Source organism: Calonectris borealis, chromosome 3 (assembly GCF_964195595.1).
Source record: "Calonectris borealis chromosome 3, bCalBor7.hap1.2, whole genome shotgun sequence".
In the NCBI taxonomy this organism is placed as follows: domain Eukaryota; kingdom Metazoa; phylum Chordata; class Aves; order Procellariiformes; family Procellariidae; genus Calonectris; species Calonectris borealis.
Genome location: NC_134314.1, coordinates 128,893,605 through 128,910,713, shown reverse-complemented (window position 1 = coordinate 128,910,713; position 17,109 = coordinate 128,893,605). Strand labels below are relative to the sequence as shown.

At 49.8% G+C, this 17,109-nt stretch overlaps 1 protein-coding gene across 3 annotated transcripts in view; it reads right to left on the bottom strand.

Moving 5' to 3' along the window:
- Window positions 1-17,109, bottom strand: part of SLC24A3 (solute carrier family 24 member 3) — a 172,259-nt gene that overhangs the window by 53,466 nt on the left and 101,684 nt on the right. For all 3 annotated transcript variants that reach the window (XM_075147904.1, XM_075147902.1, XM_075147903.1), the window contains 2 exons: window positions 6,826-6,900; window positions 964-1,048 (listed from right to left, as the gene is read on the bottom strand). In XM_075147904.1, the coding sequence (XP_075004005.1) occupies window positions 964-1,048; window positions 6,826-6,900 (160 nt within the window). The remainder of the gene's footprint in view (window positions 1-963; window positions 1,049-6,825; window positions 6,901-17,109) is intronic.

The following is a 17,109-nucleotide window of genomic DNA, read 5'->3' as shown; positions in this document are numbered from 1 at the left end:
ATTTTGAGGCTTTGCTTGTGTAATTGGACCTCTCTGCAGAGTATGCAGCTTTGCGTGAATTAATTTGTGCTCTGCATCCCATAGCTGTGACTGAAACAGAAGTATCTTCTACAGAAAGTATCTAAGTTGAGAATAATTCTCCTCGGTAAGGGAGAGCCCACCTTAACCTCCCAACCGCTGCTCTGATGATCACCTACCAACGGAGGTGACGAGGCGTAAAACTGCAAGAACACTTTCCCCTTGCGCCAGGTAGCACACGTACAGCATCATTTTATAACAGCTGACTGCAGTCCCCTCCTAGCTCAAGGCTGTTGAAGGACCACGCGAGTTTCCCGGGTTTCACACACTCAAGGACTGCTGAATCCCTTGATCACACGTCCCATACGCGGAGAGCTGCTTTGGTAGTGTGACGCTCTGACCAACTTGCTGCTGTGAGAAACCATTTCAAACCATCTTCTCCTCCCCACTCTGGCTTTCCCAGAGGGACGTGGTGTTAGAAGACTAACCAGAGTGGAGGTGATGGCAGAGGACCTGCAGCTGAGGACACGAGAGTTCCAGGAGGCTGGAGGTGCATCCTTTCACGCTACGTCCCGGGGACGGCGTGGCAGGTAGCGCAGGAGGGCAGACAGGAGGGGGAAGGCTGCACGTGCAGAGCTCGGCGCTGGGCAGTTTGGCTGTGCTACAGCGAGGGAGTTTAAGGGGCAGTGAAGGTGAACTGCCTACTGGCCCTGGTTTGACGGGCTCAGATCAAACCCCTTCCAAGGCAGCCCTGCTGTGGGATAAGGGCACTTTTTCAGAGCTGCTTCATCTAGGGAGGATTCCCCACAAGTAGTCCCATGTGTGCCCATGAGGGAAGGGCCAGGTATTACAGCGAACGTTACAGGCGCGTAGCAATCCCATTTCAACTCTGAAAAATAGCCGGGGAAACGCAGAGGTTCCAAGAAGCAGCAGCAGGTTAGTTACCTATGACAGATGTAAACAACTCAGGAGCAGAGCTTCCCGCTGCCATGAAAGTTGCCCCAGCCACATCTTCGCTAAGATGCAAGCGCTGCAGAAAAACACATCAGAGTAATTGATTACAACACTGCGAGGTCAAGGAATTCAACTAGAAATGTTAAACTGTCCACCAAGAGTGGGAAACTGCCAATACGTATAAAGTTTTATGTTAATAAAGTTTAACTATACGGGAAAAAGTCACCATGGGCGTTGGCTACTTAGGGTAGCATCTCCTTGCAGCGAGGGCAGGTTGTGGCTGGGATACCCTTCACAGAGGAGAGAAGGAGCAGTACTCTGGACAACAGCGAGGCAGTTTCACCAGCCACGGCTCCTTGTCTTCTCCATGACCCCAACAATACACACCTTATCTCATCTACTTTGGCCTGCAAAGGGCAGGGCTGGAGCTCAGGCTTGGTTCACCCCAGCCGCCTTCCCTGGTATCATTTCAGCCCCGGACGCTTAACCCCTCCTCACCCCCTTTCACTTGGATCACCGTCAAAGATACTTACCTCCTACAGCCTTCCCCTAGCAGTGCCCAGGGACTATCTAAACCGAGGGTTCCTGGAAGGCAAAGGGCCACTACTCTATGAAAACGTCATCGGCATATGCTGTTTCCAAAGATTTACTTGGTTAATTACTTCCTTTATGTTTTCTGCATTCCCACTGCTCCATCTGCACAAGTCCCCGTTCAGCAAACGCCACAAGGCTGTCAAAGACCACATGCCTCGCTGGCACCTTCTACGGTTTAATGAGTAGCTAAAAAAAGCCCCCCCGCCACACGACCATAAACTGCCGAGCTGTTACTACAAAAGCTGGCTTGCTCGCAGGCGTGCGAGTCAGTGGCTGCCATGGCACGAGCGAGGGGAAGACAGCGGAGGGTGGTGGGGACGCCTCCCTAGCAGAACGGGTGGTTTGAAGCAGCACACCCAGCCCGGCAGGACAGAGGAAGCCCTCCTCTCCCCTCTCCAGCGGTGCAGGGTTTCTCTGCACCTTTGTCGCTACCAAAGTACGTTTGCACAGAGACACGGATTGCAGAAATGCTCCCTCCAACCTTATCGGGATTGAAGATCCCACAAAGGATATTCTAGGCCCATAAGAGAAGTAACTCTATCCACTGACCACACACACATAACAAAAAATTTTGTACGTATGTTACCGGGACAAGGAAAGAGGAAAAGATGTGCCCTCACCGGGAATACTTTCTAAGCAGGAGACCACGGCATCGCTGCACTGCTCTAAAAGCTTGCGGAACCTGATTAAACACAGCTTTATGGAAAATTATTTTAAATAGGATTAAAACTATTGTAGAAGAAGTTCATAGGACCAGAAGTAGATCCCCACAGGCCAGTTTTTTCTGCAGGATTCTCTATGGAAATACAGAGACAGTCATGCTACAATAGTTGGTCTGCAACTCGATGGCGTCTTTTGAAAGAGATCATCAGCCAAGGAAACCAGCTGTGCTGGACTTTCTGTGGGGATGGTTTAATTTAAAACTCTAGAAGGTTCCCTCGGCGACAGTTCCTAGATAATTTACTGCAATGCATATGATGATTAAGTTAATACAATAGAGCAGAAAACACAGCACACTGTGTAGGAGGCTAAATGGATCCTCCGGTATTGGCAGACAAAGGTTTGCAATGACGTGTGACGTTAGCTGCGTCATGTAAACGCTCTGTAACACCAGGAACAGAGAGTAGCTGGGCAAATGCGAGTGGAGGCTGGTTTAGAAAACAAACGAAAATCAGGGCTTTATTGTAAGTACATCTGAACTAAGGCAGAACGCGAATGTCTACCATAGCAAGTGTTCTGGAACAAACTTTCATCTCCACACACACACTTGGGAGTGCAAATGCCTTGGGTTAACTCAACAACCGCTTTCCATACTAGATGAAGCTAAGGCAGAAAAAGGCATTTATTTTAGAATTAGTGCATCTAAACTGTGAACAACTGTAGGATAACTATTGATTGATCTCCAAGACCGAAAAAGCCTTCAGGCAGGAGGTTTGAATTCTTTTGTGCTGGATACGACAGTAGGTGGTAGTGGGATTACTGATGGTAGATCTTAGGTCAGCAGCAAGTCATTACCATCTACGGTTGTTTGCACGCTGAGCGCGTTAAAGGTACTGCCATACCCCGTACAACCCCTTAGATGTGAGGTCCTGCAACGGGCTCTCTCCCCGCACCCTCTCTCTCTCTCAATTGTTTTTTGTGCGTTAACAAACAAGTGAACACCCTTGAAAACATCACAGGTTTTATCTCATCAGGTGACGGGGGAAGACTCGGGCGGTCTTCTCCCTCACAAAGCAGCCCTGGCTCCCCAAGTCAGCCTTCTCCTTTCACAGGGTCTTTATGGGGGGAGAGTGTTGGTTGCTGTCAGCAATGGTGGTGGCATCTGCTGTCACTGGGCAGCGACAAAACCTTCCCTTTCCTAGAAAACTAGGCAAGAGTGGATACTACTAAAGGCTGGAGAAGCCTTGGCGAAGTCACCTGAGCCTTTTCCCACGCATTCTTGAGTGCTAACGTCAAGGACAAACCACGAAAAGCTGGATGTTTTGAAGACAAGCCATCTGGACTAATAAAATCAAAAGTTGTTGGATCAGGAAACGGGAACGCGTTATTTCTTTTGCTATCATGTAATTACAGAGCTGCTTAATTATGCATAAAATACATAAATAAAAGGACTTGAATGACCCCAAAGGTCACCTATGGGGTGAGAAAAACCTTTTTTGGCAGAGAATCAAGTAGGAGCAATAGGAATAGTAAAATTCTGAGCCATTTATACGACCCGTTTTGATAATTGCTAATGACACAGTATCTTTCTTCTGGACAGTAACTTATTACTACAAATATGCTAGATCTAGTGTTCCATCGCTAAGCTTTCTCTTTCACACACAATTGAGTAAAACCTGTTATTATCATCTTATTTTATTGGTGGTGTTGTGTAACACAATGGTTCAGAGGCATTAAAGCATGCGAGGAGTTGTTACGTACCATTGAGAAGACGACAAATAACCAAAAAGCAAAGATCTGGTGAAGTGAAAGTTGCCTTCTAGGACGCAGGGGCTTGTAAATACTACGTTAAAGTCACAGGGGAAGGGTGTTTGCTCTTTAGACATCAGATGTCTGTGCAAACCCAAACACATCTGAGAATTTGTCAGAAGACCAAATGGCACCATAATTCTGACACTTGCACCTCTATAACCAACCTTCCGGGGCAGGTGGAGAGATGCACAGGTCCTGCACCTATAGAAAGCTAATGGCAGTAAAAGGAGAGGGACTTCTCCAGCCTGTGAGCCTCTCGTTTACCATAACCAAGTTTACCACCAGTTAGAAACCGTTAACACCCTGCATGGTGTTTCCTGTCGTGATTTGTAAATGCAGTCGAGGACCAACATCTCTACTGACCAGCGCGGAGAAGGGATGGAGCCTGTCCAAGGCCACTCAGAGGGTCCATGGCAGAGCTGTAACGAGAGCGAGCGCTCCAAGACCCAGGCCAGACCTCTGTGCCACAAGCAAGGCCACTAATCAAAATACACCCGTGGATAGGATTTAATGAGTGCTCAGTCAGGAGAAATATCCATCTCCCTCAGTCTCCTGGCTCCACCTGTGTCCCTCTGGGTGGCAGGCCTGCCCTGGGGCGTACCGACAGCACCCCAAAACGCAAGCCCCTCCTGGACACGTGCTCAGCTCGGGTTTTGTTCATCTACAGTGGCCTGAGCTGGCCTTCTAGACCCACGTTTCCCAGCAGGGTTCCCTTGCTCAGGAGAGGGGAGGTTAAATAACTCGGCACGTCTGCATCTCCAGCATCTCCCATCCCAACTTCCACATCAACGTCTCCATTCCCTCCCCGTGAACCTCGCAGCGGTTCCCTAGATTCAGCCTAGAGAGTGCAGCAACTTTGCAGGACAGCAACTCCTGCCTAGTGTGTCACCCCCCCAGTTACCTGAATACTTACGCACCAAAATAGTGGGATTTCCTGGGGACTTTTTGTTTGATGATGCAAAGAAGGCTTGTATGGCAGGGTGCTGAACTACAAGTATCAGGTTAGTTTAGAAACAACTTCCATCAGAGCTGTCAGCACAAATGATTTCTCCTGCCGCCTCCCACACCTCCTCGGAGGGCCAGGCACAGCCCGTGCCCTGATGAGCGACACTTCTTGCCAGGCGGATTGGCAGGCGCCTCCTCCAGCGGACAGGGACGTCTAACTGGCAAGACCAAACCCTGTTTTCTACACGCAAACATTTCATTGCCCGAGACTGACACTGGAGAGGGCTCGCAGTCGCTTTGGGCACATTGTCTGTGATCACCCTGTAGCTGTGTGAGCTGATTTAGGCTAAAATGTGCTCCTTGTCTTCCAAAACTTCAGCATGCCAACCTTAGCAAAAGAGGGACAGAGTCCCTTGCAATTGCTGGAGGGGTTCAAGAGCTTCTTTACAGCTGACCTAGCTGTCCCTGCCGCTTTACAACTTACACCAACCAAGGCAAGGTATGAAACTCGTGACTTTGAAGGCAAGGTACAAGATCCATGATTTCTACTGGGGTAAATCACCAGAGGTTTTAATTTATATCAGCTAAGGGCAGGGCCGAGTGTTTCTGAAGAGACGTCTGCGAAGACACACCAACACGAGGCAACAGCAGCCACCACAGCACGAACGGTCGGAGCACCTGGAGAGCCGTCAGCCTGTGAACCCTCGTGCTGGGCACCACACACGCAAAGCCGAAAGGCCCCGGGAAGCGAGCGTGCTGCACACCTGCAGCATCCTGAACCTGAACCAAGACTTCACGTCTAGCCGACGTCCGAGCAGCCAAACCCAGCTCTGGCGCGGGTCTGCTCAGGGCAGTCCTACTCTGGCCAGGCAGCCCTCCCTGTCAGCGGCCGCGCCGGGAGCTGGCCGGCCCCGGCGCGAACGCACCAGCAGCGTGCGGGTCCTCACCGGCGGGAGCGGGAGGGAGGCACGGCCCCCCGGTCCCACGGGGCCAGGACCCAGCCATCAGGCAGCTGGCTGGGAGCTTGGCATCTCTCCCTCCCCTGGGTGTGGTTTTGGTTTTGTTTTTAAAGACCAACACATCTAAACTCTCTTGCGCGTTTTTTCTTTCCCAGCCTGATGCGTGGGAGATTTCTCCAGGTTTTCAGTTAATGGTGTATGAAACTCAGAAACACCCTGTGGATCAATATTTCCACGCAAAAGCCAAGAAATAAAAGGTTGTCACCTTCCAAGTCCCAGGAGAACCAAGCGACATGCCCGAAGCCGTAACTGAACCAAAGCGCCGTTCCCTACAGGGGCAACGAACAACATCCCAAATCCATGGCGGTCCCCGACGGCTGGATCCTACCGCAAGGGCAGGGTTTCTCAGCCGGAGAGGCGGGAGCACGTCAGCAGCGAGCGGCAGAGCACAGGACAAGCTAACGAGCTCTGCTGGGCTTATTACCTGGAAACCCGCGCTGCAGCCCGCCCCGCCGGGGAGCCCGCAGCGTGAGGCGGAGGAGGGGAATCACTGCTCTAGAGAACGCCTTCTTCACTATCGTATCAACTGCCTCCATTTTTAAGAAGTGGTATGATGCGTGTATAGGAATTGTTACTGGAGAGGCGACTGCTAGCTTTACGAGGGAGCGTCAGCCAAGTTTACCCACCAGCAGACTCCCAGCCCATCTCCCGCGAGTGAGAACACAGAGCTGAGCCAACGCACACACGCAGCGTTGAGCAACTAAACAAGAAGCACGGGGAACGCTCTAAGACAACAGCAAATACGCTACCATCACGTTCTGAGGCTCTCGAGAACTGCTGCTAAAGCAGCACACAAGCTTAAGTAACTTCTTCTAATACTTACTTCGCAAATCTTCTCCAATGAAGGGACAAAGAAATCATCGCAGACAATCGCCAAAGCATAAAACATATACACCGCCTGCAAAAGAAAAGAGAAGATGTTGAGCCTGGAGATTGTCAAGCAGAAACGAACTGCAGCGTCCCAACTCATCTTAGGTTTGTTTTGGAATATTCTTTTTAAAAAAATAAAATGCTTTTGCAAGAAGAATTCATGGGGCTCTCTGGGATTTAATAGAAAGATCATGAAGCGTTTATCCAAAAGTTCTTACAAGCTATCAAAAGCTGCCAACATTTTATCATCATCATAAAGACTTCTTTTTTTTTTTTAAATTCTCTGGATGTTGCTAAGCCACACTTAATTTTTTGCTCTCCTTTTTTTCCCCCCTGTTGCACAGTGCAAGGGTTTTTTATGATTGCGTTCTGCAAAAATCTAAGCCCTAGAGGAGTAATTTTTGAAACACTAGTGTTTTGAAAAAGGGAAAGGAGCTTGTTTTCTGTGACTGAAGTGCCCTGCCACGTCATCTGGGATCCCAGTGACAATTCTTGCTGAACTCCACATAGGAACAACTTCCAAATGACTGAAACCCAAGGGGGAACACGAGACTTGAAAGGACACCTGGGGAACCAGCTCTTCAATTTCATGCAAGAAGCATTTAAGCTGCATTTCTGTACTATTAAGCAGAAAGCCATTTCTGTGTCATTAAACAGAACACGCTAGGGCCTGATCTCTGCCCCGACAGGCAAATGGCACGGCGCGGCTCACGTCCAGGCAGCGAAGCTCTCGCCCTTCCCAAGGAGGGTAGCCCGGTCCATGCTGCCCAGCGGGAAGGAGCCCTACTCCCCGCCCTCAACTCACGTCCTGGCACTGGATAGGAAAATGCTCGCTGGCACAGGGAAAAACCAGGCGAAAAGCGGGCCAGCTACCCAACAGAGCACGCCACCACACCAGCTTGCGCCCGTGTCCCACCCCGCGCTGGTTTACTGGCACAGACGTATCCGAGGCCACCCAGGCTACCCTTGAGGCACCTTACACCGACTTAGACCTAAGGTAAGGGAACAGAGCGAGAAACGCGGAGAGCCGGAGGAGTCAGGGCACCACGCGAGGAGCGCAGCCCTGCCCGTGCCGTGGAGAGGAGCGCCGCCCCTGCCGTGCCGCGGGGAAGCGTTACAGCCGTGTCCCGCGCACGGGGGAAGAGGGAGAGAAGGCGTCAGGTCTGCAGCAGGTCTGTTGCAGCTGGCACCCCCGCAGGCGCTAGAAACAGCCTGCAAGGCCACCAAACACCTGCCGTGGAGAGAGTCTACGTTACCATCTCGGATCTCGTTCCCAGCAGACGGCAGCGTGGGCAAAGGTTTAGTTATCGCTACCTACTTGTGAAAGCACACACGCACAAGAGAGATCCTTAAATTTGGGGCAAGTAAAGAGAGAGGCGAGGCTCAGGGCATGAGCCTGGAACAAACTGCGCTGCAGCAGCTGTGCAGAAACCGGCTGCGTCCACAAAGAGGGGACGCGAAAGGCTGCACCCGGCGAGGCAGGAGAGATGAACACCGGAGCTCTCCCTCTCCAATTCCGCCTCTGGGAGTTCGCTGGCCACCTCTGGAAGAGGTAGGACCCTGCGAGGGGCTGCGCCCTGGGCTCCCACACGTCAAGGGAGATTATGTCCCCCCCATCACCGGTGACTGCAGACGGCCAGAGCCGCGCGCACCGTTAACCACAGCAGCGAGCGGAGCACCGCCGCCAGCTCCGCAGGGTGCACAGCACAGCCCAGGGCGGGCTCACAGCACCAGTCCCGCAGCCGCACCTGTACTCCTGTCCTCCCCGGAGTTTGCACCCCTTGTCTGACTCGATCACGCTGGAAATGCACGTCTCCACTATATTTTGCTAGGTTTTCAGCGCGTGTAGTTGTTTTGGTTTTTTTTTTTAAAGATAGAGCTTCTCACCTGTAGAGCTACCTGTACCGTGCCTGAAAGCAAACAGCCCAAGACAGAAGTAGTTTTGGCATCTGGTCCAATAAAGCAGGTTAGCGTGCATCAATCCCTTTCTCTTTCACAGTATCGCTCCCAGGCATTACAACATTATTTGTCTTTCCACTCCCAAAGTGAGACAAAACTACTTTACAGTTCAAAGATGGCTCCATCTTTTTGTAACACCTGCCATGTACCACCACAGAATTATTTTTACAAGTAGTGTAGCTCCAGTGAATACCTAGAACTGAGAGAATTGGCCAATATTCGTAGAAAAACAGTGTCTTAATCCTATCGACGCACAGCATTATTACCACATCACCAATAGATCCTCCTGCTTTGCTTGTCTTTGAAGTTTACTGTTGAAGCTTGGGTGATGGGAGGAGACCCGAGTTGTTTTTTCTGGAGGGAAAGCAGCAGTAAAAATGGCCTCTGGGTTTTTGTTCTGGTTTTAATTTTCCAGGTTTAAATTCCCCAAGCCCCCCAAAACCCCAGATTCTAACTTGCCAGAAATTAATTACAACTTTGCTGCAAAAAGCCAGCAGTTTCTGTGAAAATCTCAGCCATGAAAACTTTTCAAGCTCCAACATAATTCAAGTATTTTTTTTTCGGGATTAGAGATGGGAATTTCATCACAGTGGATGATTTTGACACCATCTTGAAGATTCAGTGCTAGACTGTCACTTAAGACAGTGTCTGTGCTCCTCTGTCACTACTCATAAACACTAATAAATGTAACTCACACTTTATGAAACTCTTACGCTGCAAAATGGCCCAGAGGACCACGAACGTAAGCAGAATTCCAGGTCTACAACTCTGCTGGGTGCAGCAGAGACTTTGATCTTGCAGCGGGAGCACTGGCTGCTGACACGACACCGACAGATAACTGTGTGGACAGATGCAAAGGAAGCAAGTGGCTCGCGGAGATTGTGCATCCTAGGAAGAAGGATCAGAGACAGCCCCCGAGAGCTACGTGGCCAAATCCCATTGAAAGACAATGGATAGCGGGTGCCCAACTTCAGCCTGGATTTTTTGATCTGCTAATCATATTAATCTGCAGTGGTTCGTGCCATCATTTCCCTTCCCAGATACACAGTAATGCCTTTCAAAAACACTAATCTGTACATCATCATCCCTACAAATCGAGCGCATCCTCGCTGTTTGACATAAGCTACCGTCACCGAGCACAGGGCATCATACGGTTGCTTGGGCTTCCCGCAATCTGCTCCTGCTGTGGGAGCCCAGTTCTGCCGAAGGGGGCAAGGCAACGGGGACAGGGAGAAGGCAACAAACCAAAAAAGCACACGCTCCAAAGCCAAACCAGGTCACCTCAGCATCTGCCTCCGCACGTGGCACACGCAGAGTCTTTGCCTCCTGTATGTTCTCACCTTTTTTCAGATCATGCGAAGTTACTGTATCGTATGCAGCGCTCACCAGAAACACGATCGGTCTGGACGGACATCAGGTACAAGGCGTCCATCAGTTTAAGTTTAGGAAAATCCTTCCGAGAGTTTTTAAATTCATTCAAACGATGTGAGGGGTGGGTTTGCACTGTCTCCAGCAAACAAGAATGGCAAGGCCTATCCAGGCGGGTACAAGAGCTACGTCTCATTGCGTTCTGATTTTTAGAGGGCACAACCACAACCCAGAAAGGCGACAAGGGAATCTTCTTTTGTCCACCCACGCTTACGCATTTGTAGGACCAGGTACGAGAGAAAAGGCAAAAAGGGGACTGAAATCAGCAAGGAGTAGAAAAGCCAACGTGAAGAAACTGCTGTCACACTTTCCCTAGTCCTCTTGGAGGTAGCGGGGAACGCCGTGCTGCCGCGTCTCCGAAAGCACGCAGCCAACGCCTGCTGGAGTCCCTAAGATTATTGCGGGCGACTTCAGCAAATTTTAACATGAGGCTGATAGAACAGATCAAGCTGAACCCACACCGACGTATACGCTTTAGCATTTATTTTTAATGACCTCATTGTTGTCACAATTCTGGTTTTGGCTGGGAGTCCTCCCTAATTTTATTTAACTGGCTTGAGTGCAATACAGTATAAAGTGTCAAAATCTAAGGAGTATCTGGCTAGAAAACAGCCTGGTTCACAAACTAAAACACTGGCAACTACCCTTGGTAAGTGAACACATGAGGACAATAACTGTTACTTCCTTGAAAGTTGTTTGGGTTTTTTTTGGTGGGGTTTTTTGTTTGTTTGTTTTTTAAACAAACAGAACAAAATAAGGTTTAGAATTTGGGCCAGCAGGAACACAACCAAAAAATTCAATTTTACGTCACGTCAGACTCGTAAAGATGGAGCCCAGACACCAGTCCAGATTATTTTATGTGGAAAGAAGGAAGACAGCCAGCATCAGGGCAAGCAAGTCTGCTCGGTATGTCAAATGTGAGGAATGCAAACAGCATGGCTATAACATTTTGCAGCTGATTAGGTGGCATCAGCTTCCACCTAAGTTAACTTGAGAATCCAACCGAGTCCCATTGCTTCTTCCTTCAACGCAGGCAAGTCTGTCCTCGCGGGCACCGTGGGGGCAGCAGGTTTAGCACAGGCAAGGAAGCAGCAGGGAGCACTTGCTGAAGCCTCTTCCACCTGAAAACAGCCATCGGGGATGAACAGCAGCTGGGGGAACGCGGGTGTGCTCGGGGCAGAGCTGGAGCGTGACGTGTGTAATGGCAACAGGGGACAACGTGACGGACAGAATACAAAAAATAAGTCTCAGCCCCAGCATCATTCAGTTGTGTTCGGCTCGAGGTGAAGACATGGAAGTCTTTCAACAGGCAACCTACTTAAAAGACACTCTTCCTCCCCAGAAGGACATTAAAAAAATTGCAAAATTATAATGCCCCTGCATAAAAGTATTATAAATACCAGATTAAGTATTCCATTAGGATTGATTTTAAAATGATGATTCTAACAAACAAGCATCAGAGAAGTAATTGCAATCTCTGCATCAAAGGAGATTAAATATCTTACTTGAAACACAGGTTCCGTGCACAGTACATAAAAGATAATTTTTCATGTTTGCCCAGCGGTCCTTCGAGTTTCCTGTGGCAGTCTTCATACTCAGACTAAAACTTGCTTTACTGAGCTAAAGCAAGAAGCTTTTCGTAAGAAAGCTTAAATGCTGTAGGAGCCAGCAACTCCCACAGCCCTGCCTTCTTCCCAAGAGAGCCGGGAAAGGAAGAGGTGACTGTCCCCCCGCAGACCTCCCGCCCCGGGGAGCGGGCGCAGCCGAGGGCCATCACCGAAACCACTGCAACCACGCGCAGGGCTTTCCTCAATTCCGACTGCATTCCAAAACCATCTAAAACTCCGTTACTGAAGAGAAATTAAAAAAAACCCCAGAAGCGAACAGGGAACCACCCACAGAGTCCAAGTTCACTGGGAGCAGCAGCCGGTGGTATCCCCACGTGCTCAGCAGCAAGCTGCCTCCTGCAGCACCGCTAAAGCAAGCGCATCCAGGGCACTGGAAAATCATCACCCTAACGAGGCGGCTCTGTGCTGGAGGGATGAGACGTGGCTGGTTTTTGACTCAGCACAGAAATGGATAGAGACAGGGTACGTCCAGCGCGACCCACATTTGCTGCGCGGCTCGCGCAAGGGAGGCAGGCGCCCGTCGTGCGCCCCGTTCCCGTGGCTGCGCTGAGCGATGGCGAAGGGGAGGCAGGAGGGGCCGCCCCGCGCCGAGCCCATCCGCCACCCCGCTCGGCGTGCCGCGCCCTCGCCCGCCCGGCGAGGAGCCCGGCCTCGGCCCCGCACACGCACAGACTTCACACCGGCAGCGCATTCCGGATTGCCCGGAGAAAGCTGGGAAAAGGGGAACCAAGGCCGTACTGTCAAAAAGACTGGGATAACACAGGGATCAGGGCAGAGCCTGCAGCTGGGCAGAGGAAGGCTGAGCAGTGGCGGGGCAGGGAGGAAGGACAGTGCCCATCCCACCAGGCTTTTCCACGGAAACCTGCAGCCATACCCAAACCCTCCTTCCTCTGCTGTCAGCAAAAACCTTACAAATTACCCGGCGAAGCAATTTCCCTCCCCTGTCTCGTGGAGGTGACGGGTGCCTACCGCCCAGGGTCCACGAGCGCAGTCGGGCTGGGGGTCTGCACGGGCATCAGCACGCATCTGCCGGAGCAAACCACAGTAAAACGCCACGAGACGCCCAGACACCCGCACGCCGCCAGGAACAGCGTTCCCACTGCAAAACGCAGCGCCCAAGCGCTGGGGAGCCCCGGATTGCGGGCTGCACGCTTGATCCTGTGGACTCTGGAAATCCAGACCCCGGCTCCCCCCAGGCTGAACATCCCAAACCAGCGACCCAGTGGGGGTGTTACCGTCCACAGCAGCATGCCCTCTTCTCAGAGGGGACGTGAAGATAATTAATAGCAGTGAAGCAACCAGTTGATGAGCTCCAAAGGAGCATCTAGGGGGAAATTAAACACTACGGCTCCAAACCTGTAATATGTTTTTAGTGGCCCACTTTTCCTTTAAGCTGAAGTATTTTCAGCTCAGACCTAAAGCTACTGCTAAACTGTTCCTGCCCAGTTCTTCCTAGATTTTGGAAGCATTTAGCGATTTATTTTCATCTTCATGAAGCGTCAGATTATGTTAAGTAATTCTGCAGAGCCCCACCGTGGTCTTTGTCTTTTCACTTGTATTAAACAACAGGGAGAAGATGCCTTGGGAATCCCCTGCGAGGCCACCTACTGCATTCCCCCAAGGCCCCAGTTTACAGCATTTGCCCCCGGTTCTCTGGCTTCTGTTAAACCAGCTTTACCTTGATGTCTTTCAGGAAAGTATGGGCAAAGGCGGAGAGGAGAAAGAACAAATTTTTACTGAAATGAATAAAAACAGCTTAAGGGGAGGCCAATAAACATGAGAAGCATGATGATGACCTGCTAATCATCACTCCATTGTTCTCCCCACCACTGCAAAGCCCCTTTTACAGTCCCATTTCCTCAAACCCGCAAAGAAATTTCAATGGAGCCAATGCGACTCTGTCTGTATCCTTTTTTCCCCACAAAGTGCATTTCTGCGCACGCTCTGGTTTGATCACACGTTTGGTAACTGTATTGCTGGAAGGTAAAAAAAGCAGAACTAGAGGTTTATCACCCCAATACGATGACAACCCCTTTCAACCCAGACTAAAGAGGCAGGTTGCTAAATGCTGACAGTTGTCTATTTTCTCTAAGTATCAGTTTTTTCCTTGACAATAGGTTACAAACAGCTACTCTGCTACAGGGGAAGGCAAAGCACTTCTCGTTGCTGCTTCTGCTTCCCACCCCACCCAAGGGGCTGGGCCAGGGCCACAGACAGTGAAGCTTGGGGGAGCTTTCCTCGGGATTCACGGGGCTGGCAGCTCGCGGTAGAAAGACACTGGGGAACTTCTCAGCTGATGCCCGCTGCCTTGGACCCGCAGACCTTGTGGCAGCCTCCGGCAGCCGAGGGGTCGCCCCCAAGTGCCACGCTGCTAGAAAGGGTGAGTCCAGCTGGGTCCCGCACCTCGGGGACACATGAGCTGCAGCGTGGTCAATAAATTTTCTTGGTCAATAAAACTGCTACGGAGAATGATGGAGCACCGACGGACCGAGGTATCTGTCTTGCTGCTTGCTAGAGGGGAAGCAACTGGATATGTTTCTGCTGGGACAGCAGATGCTTACATCTAATTCTCATTAAAACTGGATTTTTCTTTTTATTCTGAAGTAGACAGTTCATCTTGAAATTTCAGTCCTCCAAACCCCACTTTGATACATGTTAAAAGTATGTTCAGCTTATTCGGAACTGACCAAAAAACCTGTGGAAAAATCAACTATCTTGAGAGCAATTATGAAGCCCAAATCTAATTTAAGGTAGACTGGAAAATATCCCAACTCATAGTTTATGTATGAGAATACTGTGTGATTTCATTGTTACTAAAAATGAAAAAACACAGTCCATGCCTCGTCTCTTTTAAATAGCCTGGAAAAACACATTCAGAGGTATGGATCACATAGAGATTAAGAATGATTTTAGCAACTCGTATTTTTAATGGTCTCATTATAAACTTATTCCTGTAACTCAAGAGATTTTTAAAAAACATTTTTTGTGTTAAAATCTGAGAAACGTGAGGTTACAAGGTAGCAATATGCTGCTATAATCATCATCTTTTGCCTAGAGTGGCTGCACAGGAGTCTGCTAGTGGTTTTTCAAGAAGAGAGATCAATTTAACTGATGTAGTTAATCCCTTTCTTAAACAACTCTCATGACACTTCTTGGCATTACCCACAGTACAGTTACAAGGGTGCCAACAGCCTACCAGTATTTTTCAAGACTACATGATGATGTCCAAGCGCTTTCTGTATGGATTAAGAGCAGTTAATGTAGCTCCTTGAATTAGCAGATGATCATCAGTGACCTTTTCCCGACAAAACACAAAAGCTGTTCGAGGCGCAGAGCACTGACTGCCAGGAAAACAAGCCACCAGCGCTTGGGATGCAAACACACACCAGCCGAGTCGGGCGACAAGGTAGGGGCGGAACCCACGGACGGCGCTGCGCGACACGCTGACCGTGGCTGTGAAACGGACCCTGAAGTCACGGCATCGTCTCCGAAAGTCAGGAGAGAGCAGACCTGGGATGCCTGGACAGGTCTCCAGGACAGCATTCCTTGGGACCACTTCTCAGCTCCACCAGCGCCGTCCCCGGCACCTCTTTCAAGCCCAGCCCAAGCCCCGCACTTGGGCACTCAGAAGAGGGCACCGGGCTAACCCCCGGCACCGGGGATGTGCAAGAGCCACCACGTGCGGCACTGACCCCCGCGGTGCAGCAGACGGGCTGCGGCGGTTCAAGACAATCCTGCTCCACCGCCGGGCAGAAGCGGCTCACAGTCCTTGGGGGAACCAGCAGATTTGACCAGAGCCAGGCAGGTGAAACCCAACCTGTAGCTTCACCCCATACCTACAGCGGAGGACCTGAAGATCCTCGGAAGGTCTCGCTCTCCACCAACTGCAGAGAGACTCTGGGTGACTCGCTGCTGCATGACGCTTCTTTGAGAATATGAATTTTTGGGAGTATTCTCGTGGGTGCTAAAAAAATCCAGCTCGGGTCCAGTGCTCACTTTCCAGAACATCTCAAAGCTCAACGTTCCCATGGAAACTTGGAAGCCTTGAGCTTGCCAAAGTCAATAGTGATGTTACTCAACAAATTTTTGCAGCCATTTAGCCGAAATAAAATCATAACACAGAGCAATCACATTACAACATGAAATACAATCTAGTTTATACTTAAAAAGAAACCATGAATCATTGCACATAGCTAACGGTGACTGCTCATTTAAGCTGACTAAAAATTATGCTTTTAAAGATTCATTAGAAGCAGGTATTTTCTTGGCTGCTTAAGAATGCGCCCCCCCCAAGAAGTACCAGCTTGGCAGTTGTTCTTAAATGAAGATAACCTTAAAAAAGAAAATTGTCTTCACCTACCTAACAAAAGTCGAGGAACAGATTTGGAGGGACAGTGCTTCCCTCGGCGAGAGTACTGCAGCTGCTGAAGGCAAGGTCCTCTAACACTAGCTAAGTGTCTGGTGGACTGACAGACCAGGGTCATTTAAATAAATTTATCTTGAGTATCTTTAATTTTGGCCTTACCCATGCACACCACTTATACTGACTTGTTTGGGGCAGAGATCACAAAACTCCAAGCCCAGAGATTCCTGATATTAGTAAGGTCTTTAAAATAGCATCTATTAAAGTCTTCTTGGAACATTTCTGAACTTTGAGGCAAATCCCCCTCGCTCGCCTGACATCCTCTGAATTCCCAAGAGGATCCAGGACACCCTGCAGTTGATAAATGAAAAGTGACAATCTTTTCTTCAATATATTCAGGAAGAAAAACTCACTTTAGCAACTTAACTACTCCGGGGAATTCTGGAGACCCAAACTTTTTTTTTAAAAAAATGTTAATCCAGTTGATAATATTTTTAAATAGAAAACCCTCTCTAATTTTTTTCTCCTACAGCTATGTCATAAGGGTTGCCACAAGGATTTCTGAGGGACATTTCTGGGGATAAGACTTCACTTTTTTTTAAGGCAATTACACGAATGTCCTCCCTCGACCTGCCAACCCCGCAGCATCCTCATGCCTGGGGGCGGGGGGCAGGGGACCACAGCAAAGCCAGTCTGGCTGGAGTAAAGTAACCACAGGAGCTTATTCGCATGGCAGCACGCGCCTGCGCTCAGGGGCTGCGCCGGCGCTTTTAAAAGGGGGTTGTGTAAAACTGAAGTACGTTGTACTCAGCGTATGAAACTCACTCCCAACTACGACGGGGAGCAGAAGCCCCTGTGG